Consider the following 25,029-nt stretch of genomic DNA (forward strand, 5'->3'; position numbering starts at 1 on the left):
TTACTGATGGCACAGTGTTTTAATATTTGTTTGTTACACATGGAGGGTTGAAGTGTTTCCATCTGTATATACATATACTCAGTATGTCACTATTTCTGTTGCAAAGTTGCAATCTACTGACACATGTCACAAGCCTCCTTGAACAAATGGTTCCCACAGTTGTGCCCAATCAGTGTCCATTAACTCGGAGCCATTGATGATAACAGATGTTCTGCCATTCTCACTGCTTGCACTGTTGTTGCTATTCCCTCGGTAACCATTGGGGTTCATGGTCTGCCATCGCCAAAAGTCTTCACCTACAAGAGACATCATGACCTTAATGCACTTGGACTGTTTCCATCAGAAGGAGTTGATAAGGTGTTGGCTTAAAATATGGAAAGTCAATGTGTGATAATGAAAGTAAGTAGGTGGAGCACCACAAGCAGGACAGCCATTTAGGATTATATAAAGAGGAACTTCATATTTTATTCTGGTCCACTAGTATCTTTAGAATTGGGGCCTGGACATGTAGTCAGGATGGGGGAGGTGAGGGATGTAAGAATTTTGTTAGACAGGAGCTCTTGGAAAACAATCACTTTGAAGAATTGATCAAGGAGAAGATGAGAGAATAACATTCAGATAAGCATGATTCTGTCTAATGACCACTTTTGGTACTGGTGGTGTTGAACGTTCAGGTTCTACTACCAGACTAATAGAGGGGTTATTGATACCAAAATCCTGTATGTCCCTTTGAGTTTCTCCCATACAAAATGTGCCAGATTCTTACTATCATCAACTGGGCAGAAGTTAAGTATGAAGAACAGTAACAGCAGAATATGAATTTCCAGAAGCAGTGACAGTCATGTGTTAGAAAATGTATACACACATAGAGATGCATAGAAATATAGCTATAGCAATTTTTATAGTGTGCATCCTGTTGTGCCATAACCATATGGTTATGGTTACCTAACCATATAGCAATAGCAGGTCACTGCTTCATGCTCACACAAACATCTAAATGACAAAGTCCCTTCTTTGAACACCAGATGGTCATACTGGAATCAGCACAATACACTAACCACTCATTACTTTCCTTCATATCATAACTTTCAGGATCTACAAGAAGTAATTTTCAGGGTAGAAATACACAGCAGATCTGAAATATGTCTAATGCAGAGGTCCAACCAGAATTTCCTTATTGCAAGAATAAATACCAAGTGTAAACATATTACAGTGGTCAGCAGCTTCATATGTTTGTAACATGTATTTTTCTTGAAGAAAGCAGTCTTCTGGGATTTGGCACCACGTATATGTGGTGTTAACTGACGTTTCGGAGGAACGTATCGCCTCCATCTTCAGGGTAGAAGAAAAAATATAAGAAATCTGCAAGCAAAGAGACCGTGAGAACCGGTACCGGTCTCTTCGCTTGCAGATTTCTTATATTTTTTCTTCTACCCTGAAGATGGAGGCGATACGTTCCTCCGAAACGTCAGTTAACACCACATATACGTGGTGCCAAATCCCAGAAGACTGCTTTCTTCAAGAAAAATACATGTTACAAACATATGAAGCTGCTGACCACTGTAATATGTTNCATTCCAAAAGTTTGTACTTTAAAAGATTTCCCATACTATGGAATTTACATCAGACTGATACCTTTTCCACATTAACTTGTATAAAGGCCCTTGAAAATTTTATGGTTCCCATCTCTACCTACAGTTTCCACAGAAAATCCTTACACAGCTCCCCCTTGCAAGTAAAAGTGATGGTAGAGAAATCCCTGTAACAGGCTGTGAGACATCAAGGCTTCCACATTTTCTCTGGATAATTGGCTCACAGATGGCGGTAAGTTTGTCAGCCTTATGTGACAGCCGCCCTTTAACCCCCCCCCCTCCCCAAAGGAAGATTCTTGGTACTCATTTCTGTTAGAGGCTGAGCTGATGCCATGGCCACAGTGCAGCTGGAAGGATTAGGTCAATTGAAAAAATCCGCCTTATAGGGACTCAAACCTGTGACCTTCTGGCTTGTAGCATAGTGCCCCTCCCCCTTGCAGGACACTCTGGAATCATAGTTTCACAGAACATGCACACTATGGGTTTGAAAAGTTCTGGAAAGACAACTTGACAAACAATGCTTCTATCTAGACTTAACTTTTCTCAAACACCAAACTGCAATACCAACCAAACCATAGGATTCCTCCACTGCCACTTACTGATGCCATCTTCTGGTCCTGTCCAGAACTACTGGTAACAAACATACACGATGACAACACAGGAAGCCTTAAACCTTTTATACAATATACAAGGTGAAATAAAATCCACATAAAAGCACCCCACAGTGTGATCCCTTCTTAAAAAAAAAAGTTGAATATACTGCACAACACATTCCTGTGGCATTTAGTTTTCAAGATTTGTATCACCATCAAATGAAGCACATTATTAAATGATCAAATCACAGGTGTCTCATAGTTACAATATGTGTTTGAAGTAGCCTCCGTCTATTTAGAGGCAGACGGCAGTGTGCCATGCAGCATTCTCTTGAACATGAATTAACATGTTGGCATCAACTGTTGTTAGAGCTGCTTTAATTCTTGACACAAGATCTTTCACAGCCATGGAAGGGACTGCATAAATAAGCTCCTTCAGGTGTGGAGTTAGATCTGACAACTGAGGAGACCATGCAATCTGCCCTAGACATCCAATCCACCTTCCTGGATATGTTGTGTTCAACCATTGCTGGACATCTTCCCCAAAGAGCACTGGAGCTCTGTCACGCTGAAACCACAACCTCTGTCTCGCATCTAGGGGTACTTCTTCAAGCAGCCCCAGTGGAATATTTTCTAGAAAATCATGGTATCACTGAGCAGTCACCTTGCCAGGTAGCAAAAACTGTCCCATGAGAATGTCCCTGACAATTTCAGTCAAAATGCTGACACTGAAGAAGATAACATCAGAATGACTGCGAGCTCAGAGGTGACTGTTGAGCACACCCTCACACATAAAGCATGCTTTGTCTCTCCACAGAATGTTATGTAAAAAGATGTAATCTGCATTGTTGATTAGCCATTCACATAGACTACAGTCATCTACAAGCAGATTTGTGCTCTGCAAGTACTGGTATGGATGCAATTGATCATCATGGACAATTCTGATAACCCTCAGTTGGATCAGTCCAAATTCTTGTGCAATATGACATGAGCTTCTCCACAGCTCTTGTTCCACAACCATAATTTGGCACTTTCATTGGCTGGTGTCCATACCATCTGCGGGGGACCTGCATTCATGTGTGATACGGGTGTTACACTTCACGCTTCATGGAAATACATCGAAACATGTTGGTGTCTGATTGACATTGGCCATGATAACATAGCACATAGTCCCATGCAGCAGTACCAGCTTGCCTATTACAGATACCAGGGGTTAAGAGCATGTTGAAATGTTTGTCACGTGTGTATTCCATGACAACTTGATCATAACTGAGCCCTGCTGTGCACTGTGTAACAATCTGACAAGTAATACTGCTTAGAAGTATGTTATCACACTTTACAGTGACATTTGAAAACAGATCATCTTAGGATGTAAGCTGTATAACACTTGCAATCCCCCTCCCCACAGAATCACACTACAGAGAACACGTGCACAAGTTTCATTTCATCCTGTATGTAAATATACCTGACAAAGCTCCTTGCAGTTCCAAAGCATGCAGAACTGGGAAAATCTGAGGTTCAAGGAAACGTGTTTGTTAGTGTTCATGCAGTGTGCAGAAATGTTACAATATGAGGGACTCTGTGGGAAAACTAATGTTGTGTGTACAGTCCTACAATAATGTAGTGCCACATGTCTACCACATATAATCCCCCACAATGCTACTTGCACTTACACATTTGTTCCAAAGTGTATTTTGCTTTCCAGCCTAGTTCACGCTCAGCAAGAGACGTGTTGGCATACATGGAGACAATGTCCCCAGTGCGTCGATCCTGTATCTCAAAAGGTACCATGGTCTTTGTTACTGCCTCAAAAGTTCGGAGCAGTTGGAGGACCGACACGCCTTGCCCTGTCCCCAGGTTGTAGGTCTGCAATGAAAACACTTACACATGGTCTTTATGCGATATTTCGGCTGCCATTCCAGTTCAGTGAGGGCCCGCCCCGCATCACAAACCAGACTGTCAACATCTCCAACTCGTCTGGGTCCCATAGTGTATGGGATGGACTCCCCGCACACCTCTTCAAACTCTCGGATGAGTTGCAATACGGACAGTCCCGTTCCCAAACCAAGATTATAAACCTATGTGAACACAAGGGGCAGTTTTGTCTTGTAACAGTTGCACAGAAACAAGACAATGACATAACCAAATCAGAATTTCATAAATTTTTATGTGGATTTATTAATAGTCAGTAGCAAGAGTGGTAGTTAATTTAAAATTAGGCACCAACTCATCAACAGAAGTGGACAGGGACTCCATCTATAAAATGCTGTATTTGCTGTACAATTAAAACTTAAGTTTTCATTTTGTCTGTTTTAGATCTGGAAGAAGTCACAAGCAGTCAGAAGAGGACCTAATGTGAGTAAGTACCTGCTGCCTACTTTAAATTGTAAGTACCTTGAAGGAACACGCATTCATAAACAAAACTTGCATAAACATATTTCAGGAGAACTCATAGAGAGTGAATTAAAAAAATTAAGTTATAATATTATTTCAGAATACAGAAATGAGGAAGTAGGTGCACAGCCAATAGAAACTCACCTCAAATTATCCTAACAAAAAGGTGAAAAATTAAATTAAGGCATAAAACTTGAATTTTGAGTTTCCTCATATCTTAATCTCATTCATCTAACTTTTCATTTTATTTTTTCTAAATGCTTTAGAATGCAGTACATACACTATAGAAACAATTTAAAAAATTCAAATGCTTAAAGTGACAATTTCAAGGAGTGGAAGGATAAATGTTCAGGGCACTCAGTGGGCATTCGCCATACTCAGATTTCTAAAAAAACTGCTTATCATATGAAAAACATTTAAAGGCACTTTAGATGAAGAAAATATTGATAATAATCTCTCATCATATCATCAAAGTGATGACATAACTTCCAGGCAGCCATGATGTGCAAATGCCAGATAATTATGAGAGTTTTTAAAACAGATAGAATACAGGTTTCTAAAAAGAAGTTGTGAAATTAGTGGACGAGTTTTAACAGTTAAACATATATATGTGGAAACAGCCTCATACAAAAGAAAACCTTAATACTTCCAGTGGACAAAAATGTTATTTTAAGTATGGCTGCATTGGAGGTTCTCACACCAGTGACTATAAATATTATGGTCATCTGGGATGTAACACCATGTAGTCTGGTCAAAATCTCCTGACTTTTGGAGTAACACACTGCTTCCATTCTCAGGGTTGAAGAATAAGCCAAGCAAGCTGTGCTTGCTGGTTTCTTGTCTCGCTTACTCTTCAATCCTGAGGATGGAACCAGTACAGTCCTCCGAAATGTCTGTGGACTTCTGCCCAGTTCTACAGCATGATATCTCAAACAACTGTCCTCTTATTTTAACTGATTTTCTGAAATTATAAAATTGGCACACTTGCTATGATCATAGAAACAATTTTGCACTTGAGAGGATTTAAGAAAATGTACAGACTTGTTATTAACTGAAAATTCATTTTAATTAATCTGTCAAAAATAATTTCAGCCATTCAGATCTTACTGGCATATTATTAGCTCACACATCAGAGCAGTTTAACTCTTCCATGAGTTAAAAAATGGCTGGAATTCAACTACCTAAATATGATAATCAGTTGGATCCAGATACATCAGCATCTATCAGAGTTACCCATTCTGCACTTATAATGCAAGACAAAACTTCATAATTCCATTTCATGAGACCCCATTTTTAGTTATCCCCCCCCTTTTTATTGCACTACCACCACCTGCATAGATCACCATTTTTCAATCACCAGTGTGACTTTCACACTTCCCACTCTCAGTATCACCATAGCATTGATATATGCTCTGAACTGTGTTCGCTATAAGGTAAATTTGTGTTTACTGTAAGACAACAAGCACAAGAAATCCTCTGAAATATGTTTACGAGCAACTGTTCCTCTCAAGCCTCATAGCAGCTGATCCATCTACCTTCAGTCGGAGATGTTCTTTCTTGAGTTTATTTAGAGCTGCCACATGTCCTGATGCCAGGTCCATCACATGAATGTAGTCTCTGACACCTATAAAACACAAGAAACTCTTCTATGTTTGGAATCTTACTACTAGTCTGTCTATCATCAGTTCAGCAGTGTGTAGGCACACTATGAAACTCCATATGGACACTCTGGCTTGGTAATTACAAATTGTCTACAATGAACAATACTGAAACTAACCACGTGTACTTCAGAGACAAGAACAGCACTGCCATCACTTAATGTAGAATTTTGATATTTTGTATGTAAGTAGGGAAAGTGGTCAAGAGCACAGTTTGAAATGAATTATCACATTCATCAAAATATGATTACATGTAAGGGGATAAAAGTTAACTGTCCCTGTACTTAACCTCTACACTATGACAACACATTGGGAAACAGAGGTCAAACTCCATATATTCTTAATGGAGGCACTAGATGCAGACATGTGGTCAGCTTCACACTCAGACGACGTTACCTCTGGGGAAGGGCCCCAGTATCCAATGGATATGAATTGATCCCTGGGTGCCTCGGGCAGAAAACTGTAGTGACTCACTCCTCTGGCTGAACAGGGTACATATCAGAAGCATGAATTTTGAGAATATGAACAACATACAACATAATGACATGTTCAGATGAAAACCTGACTGAAGACAATACCAGCGTGCCATTTCAATAAGAATTCCAATAAAGGTAGGGATAGAGCATATCTAAATACTACAAAATGTTCCAATTCTGGAAGATCTGTCAATTTCCCTTAGTTAAATGTTCAGTTTTCAGATGTAAACTAAGTAACTAACTTCATGCAGCTGAGCCCTTCTTGAGAAGCAACCAGGTTTGCAGCTACTCAAGAACTTCCCAAAATGTTATGAATCTCAAAGATTCATTACCATGTTCACAAGGGCCCTCCACTGGTCCCTATCCTGAACCACATCAATCCAGTCCACACCACCGCATTACATCTCTGTAAAATCCATTTTAATATTATCCACCCACCTTTGTCTTCCCAGTAGTCACTTTCCTTCTGGCTATCCCACCAATATCCTATATGCATTCCTTTTCTCCTCCATTCGTGCCACATGCCCTGCCCACCTCATCCCCTTTGACTTGATCATTCTAATTATACTTGGAGAACAGTACAAGTTATGAAGCTCCTCATTATGCAGTTTTCTAACCTCTTTGTCACTTCATCCCTTTTCAGTCCAAATATTCTCCTCAGCACCCTGTTTTCCAACACCCTCAGTCTATGCTCCTCCCTTAATGTAAGAGACTAAGTTTCACACTCATACAGAACCACAGACAAAATTGTAGTTTTGTATATTATAATTTTTATGATTTTAGGCAGCAGATGAGAAGACAGAAGGTTCTGGGCTGAATGACAGAAATCATTATTCATATTCACCCTCTTAATTTCCTTCCCAATCAGGTTTTCATTTGTTATTGTTGTTCACAAATATCTGAACTGTGCCACATTTTCAAAACATCTGTTTCCTATCTTTATGTCATGAGTTTGCCCTGCATCTTGGTGACAAGACAGGAACATATACTTAGTTTTTTCTGTGTTTACTTCTAGACCAACCTCCTTACTTGCATCAATTAAAGTTTGTGTGTTTTCATTATGGTATCTATATTATCACCCAGTAGATTTACAACACTGGCATAGACCAAATTTTCCAAATAACCTTCATACTATCCAGACTTGAGGGATCAGGTTTCAGTCAGGCACTCCATTTAGAAGGTATTATGCAGACTCAATGGACTGGGATTTATTCAGGAAATCCATCTAGGAGGTATTAGCCAGACTAAAGGGATTTGATTTTATTCAGGCTCTCAATTTAGAAATCATTAACCAAATGTAAGGGACTGGGATTTATTCAGATGCACCGTTTAGAAGGTATTATGCATATTAAGGTTTATTCATGCACTGAATGGGGCGGAATTACACAATACAGGTTAGGAGGTTATTTAGGCACACCATAAAAATGGTATTACATATAGTTCAGGAATTTTGTTTTATTCAGTCACGCTACATGGATGGATTACTTTGCCAATAAGCGGCAGTCGCTTGGTCGGTATAGCTCGTTTCCAGATCGAAGCCACGGAGTTTAGTTTTATGTTACATGGATTATATTTCAGTATAGGAACTAGGGCTTAGTAGATACTCCACATACACAACATTACACACACACTGAGATATGTAATATAGAGCATAGAATAGAAATCCTCCATTTAGTTACAGGTCAGCTGATATATACTATTTCTTGCTTCTCACGACTAACCTGTTCCATCCACAGTATTATAATCTCCACCAAAGATGGTCAGATTGGGCCTGTTACCGATAGCAACTTGTGCCATATATGGCATCAGGTTGGTGAATGCCTTTGTGGGATCCTCGCCTATCAGGCCAGAAGGATGGGCCCCAACAGGATTGAAATACCTCAGACAGATAATGTTCCAGTTCTGAAAAATGAATGACCATATTTTAACATTGTATTGTGAATCATATGTAATGTAATGTAATGTATCTGTACTGATATAAAGCTCAATTTCCTTTCATACTATATTTCTTTCCAGTAGGTACCAACAGTGACACAATAGGTCTGAACTACAATCAAATGTACCACAAAGGTGCCAAAGCTAAGTTCACTGATGAACATGATATCCAGAAATCAAAGGGTATGAACAAAATATGATAATCCGAGCACAACAGCAGAATGACTTCCATGAAGTTGCCCATGGGACTACATCCACTGAAAACAGCATAATGACAAGGTTCTGCCCAAGAGTGGAATATGGCCATAACAATGATGATGATGATGAGTGGGATATATCCTTTCAGGCCAGACTGAAACAGGGAGTTAAGTTCCATCCCATTTTCAGCACAAGAGTGGGTTAAGTCCTAGTCACTCAGTTAAACCAAGAGCAAACTGAGTCTGCTGCATTCTCAACAAAACTGTATTATATGTGGGCAAATTAGTTAACTGAAAAGCAAACTGTCCAGCTATACATATCAGTGCAAGAGTAGGTTATGTCAGAAGCGTGTGCGTGGGTGGGGAATTTAGTCAAAAACTGGAACAAGTCTACTGATATTCTTTTGCAGCAACAGCAAACTAAGACCAACCCATGTTCTCAGTTCATGAGTGAACTGTGTCGTATGTGGAAAAATTCAGCATGTGTAGAGTGCTTATAAGAGAGGTGAATTCAGATGCAAAGTCAGTTCAGGACAGTTACGAGTGACTAATAGTGGCAGAAGCAAGGGGAGAGCGAACTGGAACTATGGGCACAGAAGGGTGCAAGAGGTCAGTCTGTGAAGACTTCACATGTGATTGGAAGACTTTATGTCTGCTATAGTGCAGTGGTATTGGGAGTGTGTGATTCTGGCAGACTTTTATAGTAGTTCCTGTGTTATAAAACCAGGAAGACTAGTGGAGATAGACTGAAAAGATTAGTGAGGAGTGATTGCAGATTGTGTAAATTAGCAAGTGTTATAACTAATTGAAGTTACAACCTGTAGGCTATTAATAAATCCAATTACCAATCCAAACCCGCATCTCAGTCACTGATAGATGTGACAGTATTATCATATATTTGCAGGTGTGCGTGACTTATAGATGCATTTTGGATTGGATGGTTGGATTTATTGACACCTTATACACTCAACTTGTAACTGCAGTTAATTATAGTGCTATGGCTGTTTGCACACTTTACAGTTCACTGTTACACAACACACTAGTGTCCTCGTCTTCACTAGATGTATCCTGGCAACAGATTCATAACAGTCTCACTGTAACTTCAAATCACAAATTAAGTGTTCTTTGCATTGCCTAATTCCTTTTTTGCCTTTATTCTGCTAACTGCCAACTCCAGAACTCCAGTAATTTCTCCACTTCAACTGTGAACTCCAGAACTCAACTCAATTCACTGTTGCAGAGAAGTGTTTACCACACCGCTGGGTAGCAACGCACAGCGAGGACCACAAAAACATTGCTCTTCTATTGTTGCATGTGCTCCCTTCTGCAGGAATGGGTTTACCGAGCCGTTGCCTAGCAATGAACTACTCCAGCTTTCAGGTGTCATGTCACAGTATAATATGCATATACATCAATTGTGTTCAAAGAACCAAACAATAATTATATCACACAGGATATGATGCTATAGTACTATATATATGTATGCATTACCATCTAATTGCGGCGTGCCTGAGTAATACCAACTAACTAGACTGCCTGAATAAACGCAACTCCCTGCAATATCTAAGTAACACCTGGAATGTGGCTGGCTGAAACCACTATTCCAGAGCTGTATCTGTGCAACAGCAAGCAAGTAGTGGGCCAGGCTAATACAATGTAACTGAAGCGCCTTAATAAGCATCTATTCCTGGACAATGCCTGAGTTATACCATCAAATTGGAGTCCCTGAATAAAACCCTATTCCTAATGGGTGCCTATGCTTGAAGAATCTATGTAACTGGAGTGCATGAATGAACTTTTGTCCCTAGAATGTGTTTGTTGCACCACGTAACTGGGGTGTATCAAGAAACCATTATTCACAGAGGGTGCATGACTGATACCATCTTGTTGGAGTGACTGAACAATATCTCTGGAGTGTGCCTCACTATATACCACCTAACAAGACAGACTGAATAAATCTCTATCCCTGGTCTGTGCCTGAGTAATACCATCTAAACATATTATTTATTATTACTCAGTCGACCACCTCAACAGACTTTGTGAATAAGCCAGTCTCCCTGGAGAGTGCATGAGCAAGAGCAATTAAGTGGAATGCCTCAATAAGCCAGTCTCCCTGGAGAGTGCATGAGCAAGAGCAATTAAGTGGAATGCCTCAATAAGCCAGTCTCCCTGGAGAGTGCATGAGCAAGAGCAATTAAGTGGAATGCCTCAATAAGCCAGTATCCCTGGAGAGTGCATGAGCAAGAGCAATTAAGTGGAATGCCTCAATAAGCCCCCAGCCTGTGGAACTGGTGCAAAATGCCATCCAGTTTTTTTGTTTGTATGAAACTGATAGCAATGAATACAGAACATAATACAGAACTGCCTACATGGAAAGGGCTGTATTACAACCTCTAACACTGGCATGAAGAAAATAATGTTGCATTTGGAATGTGCACAAAGTTGTGTCACTGTGTGGGTGGGTATTGCTGAGGTGATCTTTACCTTCTCTGCTGCAGATATGTCCTTGAGCATTTCTTCAATGAAGTACTTTGTTCGCCCATATACATTAGTTACATTGCCGGTATGATGTTCCTCTGTTATGGGAAGGACATCTGGATTACCATAGACTGTGCATGAGCTGGAGAAGACCAGCTGATAGCAGCCATGAGTTTTCATCACCTGTGAGATCAATAAACAAGATCAAAAAGCTGCATTGTCTTCAAGAGTGCACATAGTTTCTGCATGAATTATTTGCATCTTGAAATTATGAATTATAAATCAAATATATGTACATTAACAAAAGCTCTACAGTTTTTTATTTTGGTAACTTATTTACCATTGTTACTACAGGTATTTTGGTATCATATTTCTTAGTATTATTAAAATTAATATGCATCCTATAGTTACCACATTTTAGTAACTCCAGCAATGTCAGTCTCATCTCACAAGTTTTGTGTTACTACATTAATGTTAATGACCGTCGTATAGAATCAGCAAGCAGGAATTTGGGGTAGCCTCCGACTATGTAATGTTCATACAAGATTTTCTTAAAATCCATTAGGCAGTTCTCAAATTGAAACATACAGATGAAGAGAAATGATCAGAGGTTGAAAAACCCACATGCCTGCTTACCGAAGACAAGTAACTTTACCACCTGGCACACATATATTTAAAATAGTTGTTTTACCTAATTAGCCCCATTTGGTTCTCAAATGTCTTCAATTTTCACACTTTTGCTTTGATATTATTTCAGCAATTTTTTGCTGGACTTTCTTCAGAGCATAACACAAAACCTTTACAAACAATAACTGTGAAAAGCTGCAAGAGAAACTTCATACACTGAGTGATTCTATACATACATACCAACCCAGATTTTTTAAGTTTTTGTTAGCCAACTTTAATACACCACAGATAATCTTAGGTACTGGAAATGTCGTATGAAAAATATGTCACATCACATGCACAGTACAGATATACATAGACACATATTATATAGGGAAATCAAAAAGTTGTGCACATCAAATTAAAAGTTGTTATAAATTGTATTGCACTTAATATCATTATATCTCCTACTGCTAGATGGTACTGTAGATGTACTAACAACGAGCAGAAACGCCATCTGTCGTGTATCACTCATACGACTTCTGCAATATAGCTTTGTTTATTGCGTGACAGACATATTGTTTTCCCAAGAACAATGAGTTTTCATGGTGGAACATTATTTCGCGATGGAATTGAAGAGTTTGATTCGGATTTCTTCACTGACGAAGCGTGGTTTCACCTTAGTGGCTACGTGAACAGTCAAAACAATAGGATTTGGTCATATGAAGATCCACATGTGTTACATGAAAAGCCCTTGCACTGTCAGAAAATTGGAGTGTGGTGTGCTGTATCACGTTGTCAAATAGTGGGCCCAATTTTCTTTGAAACAATAGTGAACAGTCCAGTGTACCAAGACATCATTACACAGTTTATTGTGCTTCTTGAAGTTGATGAATGTGAGTGTTAGTTGCAGCAAGACGGTTCCTCATGTCACACATCTAATGAAACCATGCAGTTTTTGCAGGTGTTTGTTGGTGACCTTCTCATTTCGAAAGGATTGTGGCCCCCGCGTTCACCTGATTTGTCACCTGCAGATTTTTTCCTTTGGGGGTACCTCAAAGGAATTGTTTATAAAAACAATCCGCATACACTGGATGACCTCAAGAGGAACATTATGACAGCAATTAACAGCATCAGTTTACAGGTGCTCCACCAAGTGGCCTCAAACATGGTAAAAAAGAGCTCGCGCATATATTGCTGAACAGGGAAGCCATTTCTAGCATATGTTGTAAAGATATGATTTGATTTTGCATTTCTAAGATGTAAGGTTATAAACATTAATAGTAAGTGCTGTATGTCTTGTAGTTTGTGCATTAAACCAGCAAAATATAATTCCTTAGTGTGATGTGCGCGACTTCTCGATCTCCCTGTATATTTATACAAAAACTGGTTAATTTCTAAACACAGAAACTTTCAACCTTAAATTTAGTATTTTATAGTGTGGTCTTCTCCAGTAAGTTGTGCTACTGCATATATTCTACTATGTGAATACAAACATTACAGAGGAACACATTGCCTCCAACTTCTACCCTGAAGATAACAGCAACATGTTCCTCAGAAATAATAGTACCCACCTACCAGACTACACACTGGTATAACCCACAAGAACACATTATTAATCTTCTCCTCTGTGGAAACTTCAAATCTTAGCGTTCTGTAGATCTGTCTGCAGAAATTTAGAAGATTCAGTTTGCTGCTATATGCACATCAGTCTCAAAAGAACAATCACCTATTCCTTGAATGAACCACTGTAAACTCAACAGTGACATTCTGTAAGTGTGAACTCTTAACAACTGCCACAAAACTCTTCTCCTCTCACGACAGAAGTAGGTTCGTACCACTACATGGTACCATATCCCAGAAAGCAGCAATGTCCACATTCACCACTGTGACAATCACAAATCTTAGACATCTACCATATTTAACAACACCATCAGTATCTCAAATTGTGTATTGCTGAATGACAGGATGGTAATGAATTGCAAAAGCTCTGGAAAGAACCAATTAGGACATAATTTGAGGTTCTACCTTGACACTGCCTGGAGGGACTGTGTAAAATCACATAAAACCTCATGCTAGACAATTAGAAGCCAGAAGCATTATTGCTTGAGCCATCTAACTATTAGAGATTTTAAAATGAGTAAAATGTAAAGGTAAAGCTTCTCTTGCGCCCCAGGGCATCTCAAATCATTTAGAAGCTTGTGTAACTCAAAACCCTTTGTTGTGTTGATGCCTCAGTTGTGTTCTGAACCTAGTCCACCGCTGGACAATTTACTGACTTACCTCCAACAGATTGATTGTTCCCACAATGTTATTCTTGTAATACAAAAGGGGAACTTGCATTGACTCCCCCACAGCTTTCATTGCTGCAAAGTGGATAACACAATCAATCTTGTGCTGAAACAAACAAAAGCAGCTGGAAAAAAGATATGGTTTTGAATGCTTATGAAATGTGGTCTCTTTCTTTCTGAGCAAAAAACATAAATTTCTAATATATGGTACTACAGAAAGAGGAGCTGTTATTAACTAATTTCATGGAGTACAGCCTTTCTTCAGAAGCTGACAGCCATTCCGCGAGTCAAGAAATTTCCCTCATATTATGGATCTGGAAGGTTTATTATGAAGTTCACAACAGCCTGTCACTGCTCACCAAATTCATTAATTCCATAGGCCCTTAAACTCGTTTATCTTCTTGGAAGTGACATTGTGCTGTCTGACAGACACAGACCAAAGTTTGGGAAGAACGTAAGTAACCTTCTCTATGTGACAAGGTGATGCCTCATCCAAACTCTTCATAATCACCACCGTGAGAACTTCTAGAATGCCAAATTACGTGTTCATAATTCATTTTAATATTAATCTGGTATCTACCCCTCCCTAGGGTCTCTTCTCTTCAGATTTCCTGACCAAAACCTTGGACACATCTCATCCCCCCACCATATATGTCACATGGCCCACCTACTTCATCCTCTTTAATATTTAATTGTTTATAACTGACTAACTAACTAACTCCATGGGGCTGAGCCCTTGTTGGAAAGCACCCAGTTGTGCGGCTATACAAGAACTTTCCAACATAACATTTTATGGAGCCCATAGGTTCATTACCATGTTCAAATGAGCCAGACCAATCCAGTTCACAACACCCCATCCTATCTCTCTGAGATCCATCTTAACATTATGCTCCCACCTGTGTCCTTGTCTTCCTAGTGGTCTCTTTCATTCTGGCTTTCCTACCAATATCCTATATGCATTCGTCTTCTCCCAATTCGTGCTACATGCCCTGCCCATCTCATCCTCCTTGACTTTATCATTCTAATTATACTTGGCAAGGAGCACATGTTATGAAGCTCCTCATTATGCAGTTTTCTCCAACTCAGTTATCCAATAAATCCATATAAATCTCACACCCTTTGTTAAATTTTGTAACAAGCTTTTTTTTATAGTGAGGAGTTGCTAGCCACACATCCAACCCCCTAGCTGGAGGACCACCCTCTGTCAGTTGTCCACAACTGTTTATTAAATATATTCTCAGCTACCCGCCATTTCTGGAGGCTGTCTCCTCCATCCGCAACCTGAGAATGTGCCAAACTGTGGAGACAAGGGACCTATGTAACATGGATGTAACTTATTGTTATTAGTGAACTGAAGAAAATTAACATAGTCTGGGATGTAATTTAAATGATGAAAACAAGAAATGATTAAGGAATATGGTGGAGAAACTTCTTGAAAAGCAATCATATGAAAGACCAAGGAGTAGAACTGGACCTTGTAGAAACACGTTATGAGACTGGATACTAGACTCACTTGGATCAATACTGGATCACGGTTTTGTGCGTCAAGAATTGGTCACTCAACGAGAACAAGAACACACTGCACAATACAAAGTTTTCATATCACAGAGTACTGGACTATACTTTTCTTCTCACAGACATGTGCTCTCAAGCAATCTGCATACCTCCTACTGTGTCAACTTACTTCGCTGAATATCTTTTCAAGGCGTGGTTTGTCAAGCAGGTCACACTGATAAAACGTGACAGTTTTGCCAGTGATGCGCTCCACTCGCTTCAGACTTGGTGCCTCCCCTCGTTCACCGTTCACAGAGTTGGCAAAGTTATCGACAGCAATAACACTGTATCCTGCATCCAACAGCTCAACAATGCAGTGACTGCCAATGTAGCCTGCACCGCCTGTCACAAACACTGTGCTCCAGCTCGACATGATGTTACCTGCAATGTGGTCACAGCATTTAAAATTCTCTTGTGCCACCATTTGGCAGCATCACGGTGAGGACACAATTGAGGAGAAGTTGTGGGAGATTCATGGGTTTTATTCACCATCTGATATTTCCAGTGATATAGCATGCAAGTGGTTTTTACAGTGGTGACTCCTAATGTTATGGTAATTTGGGATGACACCATGTAGTTTCACAGATGTGTACAAGTGTTTTGTGGTAAGCCAATACTGCCTCCACCTTCAAGGTAGGTCACCCTGAAGATGGAGGCAGCAGGTGCTGTAATGCTGCATGATAGTAACCACTGTTTAAGGGATACATACTTCATCTTCAGGGTAGGTACACTGTCACATCCCAGAATACTGAAAGTTCAGTCCTCACCACCATAAAAATATAAAATCCTGATGTTGATGTCAGATCAGGTGGAAATGCAGCAGTACAACCCGTCAGAACTACAACTGTATTCCTTCTCACTTTACATTATAATGCATGCCCAAAAGCACAGTTCTGAAAGGGCTACTGAATCTACCCATTTCCTTGGCCTGGAGCTTACAAAGGTACGACACACTAACGCATATATCTTACAGAACATATACTTCTGAATTCAAGCAAAACATCAGAGATTTTATTATATGGAAATGAGAAACAGCTGTAAAGCAAAGTTATCCCTGTGCCCAACCATGGCATAAACACGTATGCAGATGTGGAGGTACAGCTCCACCACTCTTAACCTCGGCAACAGACAGATGTTAGTGCTCAGCTTCATGCCGGCAAAACGGCCCCCCGTTGCCTCCTGAATGACGTCAGAGCCGGCCAGGCCGCCGATGCAAAGAGAACAATATCTCGCTCCTGTCGGGAATCGAACCCGGATTCCTCGGTCACCCAGTCCGTAGCGTAGTCGCTATATCGGCTCCAAGGAAACATTTGCCTTCTTTAGATTCCTTCCGTTTTAACGGTCTAGCCGAACCACGGCATTCTCAACTCAGTGTTAACGTGATTCTTAAACTGATCTGGCGGGACTGTACCATTCAGGGGCACTGCCCTTGGCTCGGGAGGAATGACCTTGAAAGTCCTTCACAAACTGCCCTCTGGCCAGGATGCAATCCCGTCGCTATAAGTGGACACGGATCCAATTGTTTCGTTCTTCCAACTGCCCAGCCTGAGTGCGACCATCTAACTGCTTACGAGACGGCCACTATGGAAAACGAAAGTATACATTCCGATTATCACCTGTCATCAAAATACACAGCGCAACCTGTGATTCGTGACTTCACTCGCAACAGATCCTTTACGTAATGCCTCCTCTGTAGCAACCTGAGGATGACGCAGTTGTCATCACTTTCTCAGGTGCTCATCTGTTGAGTCAACTTTACGCCCATGTGCTAATATTAAAAATGAAGCAAGAGGGACAACCAGACCTATAAATCACTCTTACTCACCAGGCACACGTCAAGCAGAAAACCTGAAGGGCAACATATCAATACGCGGAACAAACGACAACACACGAAAGCGCTGGACTTACCGTGTTGGAGATCTGCAACACACTAGAACTGCCTGGCAGCTGGAAAACCACTGGCAGTGGACAATCCTGGAGAGGGCCGTCGTCGTCTGCTTGCTCCCACTCAAGCACATCAGCCGGCTATGTTGCCATATTGTATTTTCACATAAATACAGAGTGAAACGTCAGGTGCCATGTGATGGTGCATATGGCACCCTCGGGGATTCGGAACGCCACAAAGCACAGTGGTCCAGTAGCATACTCGTATCGTTTACCCCTCTCCAGCCGAGACTGTAACCCCTTCTTCCGTTCACCTGTAAAGCCCGTAAATATACCCGTTCGGGGGTTTATGCAGGCTATTGTAAAGCATCACAAGTACAATCTTCTGGAATGCTAAGCAGTATAGCTTGGTAGATGGACTTCATACCATTTCTTTCAACCCGGAACCACCCAGTCGGATTGTTCCAGTATTTCTGCGTTTAAGACACGCCCAATTCTGGGCCTACCAGATGAATAACTCATCCCAAACTCATATTTGCCCAATGTCCTTCCTGCTGATACGGTGCTATGCATAATATTCAGTTATCCAAGGACAGCACATGGCACAAACATCCCACAACAGTCGGACCATAAACTTTACTCTTTGCTATCCTTACCCAATTCCAAAAATGTTGTTCGCCAAACAGCATCTGTTTCTCCCTATCCTTAATGAATTCCCCACATTCCAGTCCCAGACTAGACTACCATTTTGGGGGATTCTCTAACGACACTCTCAATGTCTAGACCACATAGCGTCGAATGGTAGAATAATTAATTGGGACGGATTCAGAAGGAAGTGGTCATGGTCTAATCGAGGTACTATCCCAACACCTGTCTGGAGGAACTAAGGAAACCCACAAGAAAACGTCACGATATCCGCTGTCCCGACCGCCATTCGAACCGACTACCTCCCGAATACGGGCCCAGAGCGTTACGATGTGTCAAATCGCTTGGTCCGTAGCATTCGGTATACATTTTCTATAGCAGCCTTTAGTTTCATACGAGGAGTTCTGGATCAGCATTTATCGGTGCATGATTTTGTCACATGACGTCAGAAGATGCTTTACACTGCACACTACATTAGGATGGCTTGAGACATATAATCTCACTACATTCGTAAGACACGGGAAGCTTGAAAATTATTGGTCTGTTCTGGGGCAACAAGGCGAGAAGCACGACTCGGACACAAGGCACCTGTGTGAAAAGGTCCTTCAGCGACAATTAGTGAAAGCGAAAGCAACTCTACTATGCGATCCCACGGAGGACGTACGTGAATACGATGACAGAACTTCAAGGTTCCGCAAAAAGACTATCTTGACTACTCCTTAAAGCACACCGATAAACATACAGTGTGTTTTCACATTATAAAACCGTGAATTTTTAGGCACACTATATTTGTTTTTCTCATAACAGCGATTATTTACTTAAACAGATTAACTCTTTGGCCTTTGTAATGGAGACGCAGTGTTTCCTGTAAGGTACAAACTAAATTTCTAATTATTTAATTTAACTTCACGCCTCACATGGCAATTGCCTGCCGCTGGACTGAGTAAGGTGTGTGTTCCTCGGTCCCTTCTGACAAATGTCTGCATATTACCTTAAATGAAGCCACGACTGATCCTTACAAATTTTCAATTCATTATTCACCTAGAAATCATCCCACCAGACTTGCTTTGATTCATTTAACGCCGCTGTCGGCGTCGAATAATAAACTGGGAAGGAAGAGATCGTGGTTTGACTTGAGGCAATCTTCCGGTATTTGCCTGGAGGGTAGTGTGAACGTTACGGACTGGATGTTCCAACCTCGCACTCTCGGTGAGGTGGGGCCAACACTACGAGTATATAGGATTCTCAAATATTGTGCGGTGTATAACAGAATCACGTGCAACTTATTTTACAATAACATCTCTGTAGACTGTAAAAAAGAGACGCCGTGTAAATGTTTCATTTGGCTTTCATACTGACAGCGGAAATGAAACGTCTGCAGCACATTAAATTTTATATGAAACTTGATTATAAATATCCATGTATTATGTATAAAATGTTACAAAGTCACGAATTATAAATATGGCGACGATGTAAACCTTGCAATTACATCCGATAAATTTGTCGCTGGGCTATGCAACGTATAAACTACAGAATTTGTACCTAATAACATTCCACTCAAAAAGAAAATGCCAATTTATAACAAGAAGATATAACATAGTTACAATAGCAATGAATGAAAGACTGCATATGGACGCAGCACACCAAACAACAGTGGCAGTAGTAGCTAGACTTTACAGCGGTCATAAAAGTGTTGTCTGTGATTCTTATCTTCCTATAAATGTTCTGAGGAGCAAATATTAGATTCAAATATTCTCAGTATTTTACAAAATACGTTTATTCGGAACTCGAAACTGAGTGCGGGTAACTAAGCCAGTTACAATGGCGACATGACTGTGTGAACGGACGGGGTCCTTTTGGTGTGTTGCTAGAGGGCCGCGATCTAGAAGAGTTTGAGAACCACTGCGTTACAGGATATACTGGCGACAAACAGTAACAATGCCTCCGTAAGCACTGCCAACTTGAAAAGATGCCCCATTACGCACATTAAAAACCGGCAACATCAAGAAGCGTAAACATGCCACGGTACACGGAACCTGTGCGGCTGGCTGACACGTCAGATATCAATGGGCCAAGCCGCCTGTGATCGCCTTAACTCAGCCTACGTCATGTCCAGTGGCCGGACAGTGAATACTGAGCTGTGAGGAGTTCGGAAGTGGCTATGGCGTTATTCAGAGTACTTTTCCGGCAATTGCTGGCAGGGGCTGAGTAAAATCACTTTCTAGGATGTTAACAATTTTGATTTCTTAAAAGCATTACACCACGGTTAAAACAAAATATAAATTGTTGTGGCCTACGAAATCAGCACTGAAACACTCACGGACTAAATACTCTCTTAAATTTTTTCTTTCAAATTTTGTACTGACCAGAATTTGTTCTTACATACAAGAGTCATAACCCTTCAAAAATCCTCCCTTCATCAACAAAAATCTGTTGTAATTGGTAACGTAACAGAGATGCATAACAATTTTCCATTCCAAAATTCTCCCCATTGATAATACTGGTGAGGGGGGAGGGGGGGGGAAATATTAGATGTCAGTACAGCAAAATTTAAAATCTCAAACAGCCATATACAACTTTTGTAAAACTCATTCTGTTTAAAATGGCAAAAAAAGGGGGGGGGGATGAATCTGGTTTTTGGGTACTTTTAAATTTGGTGTAAATAATGACATTTTTCTGTGCATTTAGAAGTCTCAACATGATGGCTAAAAAAAAACCATACATATATACAAGGAAACTTCTATCCATTTAATATACTTGTATGTCAAGCCAAAGGAGCACCTTACAATTAAAAATTAAAAGAATTCTTGTCAGAAATCATGCAAAAAGCACATGTGGCAGAGTTTCGGCATTTATTTATATTGTCACGTGTTTGGGTGACTCTCGATGGGGTTCTGGATTGGATTTATTGACCAATTTTACACACAACTCATAACTACACTTAATTATAGTGCCATTGCTGATCTCTGCACTTTACACGTCACTAGAGAACACACTCTAATGTTCCTAGTCCGTTACAGCCTCCACTAGTCGTTTCCTGGTAACGGCTTCTAACAATGGCCATTCCTCTGCTTTCAGGCTCAAGTCCTCTCTGAATGGCGGTTCAGTTTTATTTCACTCCCACTTCTCACACTGTGCCCATTTCTTTCATACCTATTTCTATTCTTAAGAGGTCTGGTGAAGGTAAAAGTTGTTCCTGTGCTTAATTAGTTAAGCACTATGCTATGAAGACACATGGGAGACTGCAGGTATAGCTTGACGCTGATCATTCTGAGCCCTTATTTATTTGGATGATTATAGATGACCATGAAATTTATTTCTAATTAATTCTCAGTAATTTTAATTTCAAAAGTCTTATGTTTCGATATTACTGGAAATGTATGATCTTTAATATCGTATTTCATTGTCTGGGACTTGCAATACGGTGTTTATGTTGAAATTTCTAGATTCTGGCAGGACCAAGAAGTCCGGAGTTATGACATTTACGATCAGTCATAAATTTAGCTCGGGTACAGGGAACCGGAAGCGCCTAAAAGGACAGGTCAGAGCTTGTTACAATTGCCTGTGAATGAGGGCCAGTATGATTGGGTTGCCTCGTTCAAGCTTCCTACAGAAGATGGGATGAAAATGTATATGTCAACACCATCTTTCGAATTCCCGGCGTGGGGGTGCAAGCCATTCCACAAAGGGAGAGACTTTCACAATATTCCGAACTGAACGGACGTGACCCTTGCACGCTCCGAGACATAGCTTGCCGATAGGGTAACGCTGTAACTTAAAGCTAAGAATACATTAAATTAACAGTGTGGTGAATTAGCAGGTGAATAAACATCAATTGGGTCAACTCTCAGAAAAACGCTTTCTTCGGCATCGGTACCCTGAGACTCATGCAAACCGACCCAGCTAGTTTCCCGTACCTATACCGATCTTCCTTAGTTTGATCTGTGAGGACAACTTCCAGTAGCCATCATACACTGTCCTAAGGTAGAGACAGGTGTAGCAGGGATAGCACCATTCTGACCGCGCTGATACAAAGGCGGGTTGGAAAAGAGCGGTGTTAAGCTCCACCTTTCTTGACCTCAGCATCATATATAGGTGAGTGGTCAGCTTCAACAGCCTGCTGCTTAACCCCTGGGAAAAGATCCCCCAATACCCATTGGATAAGAGGCAGTGAGAGTTGATCTGGACTCTGTTGAGAAGGGAAAAATCTTGCACAGCTGGGAATCGATCCCGGGCGTCCAGCCCATAGCCCATCATTATCCAGCGCCCTTGGTGAACTGGTAACATCTTATAATACCACTAAGAAAAGATGGAATATCTGCTGACTGATGTAACTGAACTGCAGAGCCATAGCATTCAACGCAAGAGGAAATTAAGTCATGGGGACGATCTTTTAGCGCAATATTAGACCAAGTCCAATAGAAGTTTCCTGCAAAGCAAGCTAACGCCAGTTGTATTCTGTGTAAGACTGGACTACGTACCCCAAACTGGCTTAGAGGAAAAACAGACTAAATCCAACTGCATCATTGGCACAAGAGTGGATTAAGTCCAGGGTGGCGATTTTGCTCTGGCAGTAGCAAAAATCCAGCCTGCAAGAGTGGGCTATGTTTGGCTTGAGTTTTCTGCAAGGATATACAAATGTGCAGCTCCAGTCTTTTACTACATGTCCTTTATGGGATAGGGGGTAACTATATCCAACTGCAAATTCACTGTAACAGTGGCTGCAAGATGAGACTAAGCCAATTCAGTTCTACCTCAAACAGTGAACTAAAACCACTGATCCTTGGGCAATGGTGATTACTTGAATTATTCTGGTCAAAATTATAGCATGTGTATTAACACCCAAAAGATGTGAACTTCTGTCAGTCAATACCAAGCAAATACATAATTTTCATTCAATCAGAAGTTGCTGCTGGAACCGGTGGAATTCTCTGATTTAAAATAAACTGAAGTAAAATGTAACTGGAGATACCATCATTCAGGTAAAGCAGCTGCGGACAAAGAATTGTGGATGCAAAGAAAGATGACGTAAAACAAACGGGACAAAAATCTGGCTGAGAAAACAAAAGGGGGACAAATTATCTGTGGACCCCAAGCCTCGGAAATGCAACTTACTATAATCGTTCCTGAATTGCTAACTGCATCTGCAGAGTACAAATTCTTGTTGCATCCTGTACTTACGAATTCCATCTTCCTCTGCAACTTGATGCGAGTGAATCCATCCATTTTCTGTGACACAATGACACATTCTCTGTATTGCTGAATCAATCTATGGCAACATTTTAAGTTCCCTACAGGCAAGGATGAGGAAACACCATGTCTGTCCAAACAAAAGACAGTTACACATTGTGTATATGGATTTGAAGCATTTCATATAAATATGAACTATCCAGTAGTATTGTGGAAGAAACTTTCAACATTTCAGAAGAAATGGCTGTTTCTGACTTCAGAGCAGGAGCCAGCGCAAAGGATCACATTCCTATGAATCATTAAAAGTTTCTTCTAAAACAGCATGGTGTTACAAACCAACAGACACAAGATAACCTTGATGAGCATTAACATGCACTGCCATGATAATGCACAAATGGCTAAATCAATAGGTGAAACAGGCCACCAGATTTAACATAACATCCACTAACTTAAAAGAACAGCAAGAAGATAGAAGTACTGAACTGGCTGCAATACTGCATAACTTGGCACAGTGAATAACACTTGTGGTGAGATTCAGAACTATCAAACATAACTTCACGTCTACTTCCTGTGTGTACTCACTTCCACAACCAACACAAAACTGACTTCTTTTAGTTAATTATCACGTCTTAGAGTAGAGTGCTGCAGGGCCAAACCAGGCACGTCATTACAACAGTAAAAACAAAATTTTAAATGAAGAAGAAATACAATGTTACAATATTGAGAAACATACAAAATTTCAATTTCAATTGTACTTCCCAGATTTAAAAGAAACACATTCATGTGTTTCAGTTATCATATGGTACAGGATGCACCTTTTTCTTCACTGTGTTCTTCAGTGTATTGGATCCTACCACCATCGTTCCAGATTGGTCCAACCGTTTGTCGGGTTATACCCACCTAGCAACAAAACAAGAAACATTTTCAAAACATCAGGAAACAGACTGTTGCTACAGAGCTGACAAATATCAAAAACAACCAAAGAGCGAATCCAAAAATACTCAAAAGTGAGAAAGTTTGGCTTAAGAAATAACAGATTTAACTAATCTCTGAAGCCTGACCATGAGAGCCCTTAACCTTACCATGCTCATTCCTTAACACTATTTGCAGTTAAGTGCAGTTCTACTCTCACACTGCAGCAAAACTATTTGCCAGCCAGAAAAAAATGTGTTCTTTCCATAACAAACACTGAAAACACAAGCATTTAAACCAACTAAAATTACTCTTTCTTCTACATCTGCACAGATTCTCTTCTTACAGTCCATTCTGGTGCAGCTGCCCTCTCTCTGGTAAAGTTTAGCTTGTCAGGGCCTTTCTCCTTATCATGTCCCAGGCTTCACCTGACCACTTTCATTCTGTGCACCCCCCCCCCACACACATTAAATACAATGTGCAGTTTTCCCAGCATGGCTCATATCTATCCTTAACATGGAGCCATAAACCAGGAGCTCATAAGATGGATATGCAGTCAAAGTCCTTGGCAACAGACAGTGAAAATTTACTGTGAGCTTACAACTGTTGGCTTATCTAACTATG

At 40.5% G+C, this 25,029-nt stretch overlaps 1 protein-coding gene across 6 annotated transcripts; it reads right to left on the reverse strand.

Moving 5' to 3' along the window:
• On the reverse strand, nucleotides 1–24,860 carry LOC111863248 (UDP-glucose 4-epimerase). 6 transcript variants are annotated; one of them, XM_023849386.2, is made up of 9 exons: nucleotides 23,485–24,860; nucleotides 17,683–17,972; nucleotides 15,905–16,155; nucleotides 14,213–14,326; nucleotides 11,330–11,506; nucleotides 8,435–8,615; nucleotides 6,115–6,203; nucleotides 3,859–4,051; nucleotides 1–296 (listed from the first exon to the last, which is right to left on the reverse strand). In XM_023849386.2, exons 3-9 carry the CDS (start codon nucleotides 16,145–16,147, stop codon nucleotides 127–129), a joined length of 1,167 nt encoding a protein of 388 aa, XP_023705154.1. In that variant the 5' UTR covers nucleotides 16,148–16,155; nucleotides 17,683–17,972; nucleotides 23,485–24,860; the 3' UTR covers nucleotides 1–126. The 6 variants fall into 6 exon arrangements, with proteins under 6 accessions (XP_023705154.1, XP_023705155.1, XP_023705157.1 ...); XM_023849387.2 differs by lacking the exon at nucleotides 23,485–24,860 and having other exon boundaries at nucleotides 17,683–18,866; XM_023849389.1 differs by lacking the exon at nucleotides 23,485–24,860 and having other exon boundaries at nucleotides 17,600–17,686.
• Between the last annotated feature and the right edge of the window lie 169 nt (nucleotides 24,861–25,029).

This window comes from Cryptotermes secundus, unplaced genomic scaffold, assembly GCF_002891405.2.
Source record: "Cryptotermes secundus unplaced genomic scaffold, Csec_1.0 scaffold929, whole genome shotgun sequence".
Classification (NCBI taxonomy): domain Eukaryota; kingdom Metazoa; phylum Arthropoda; class Insecta; order Blattodea; family Kalotermitidae; genus Cryptotermes; species Cryptotermes secundus.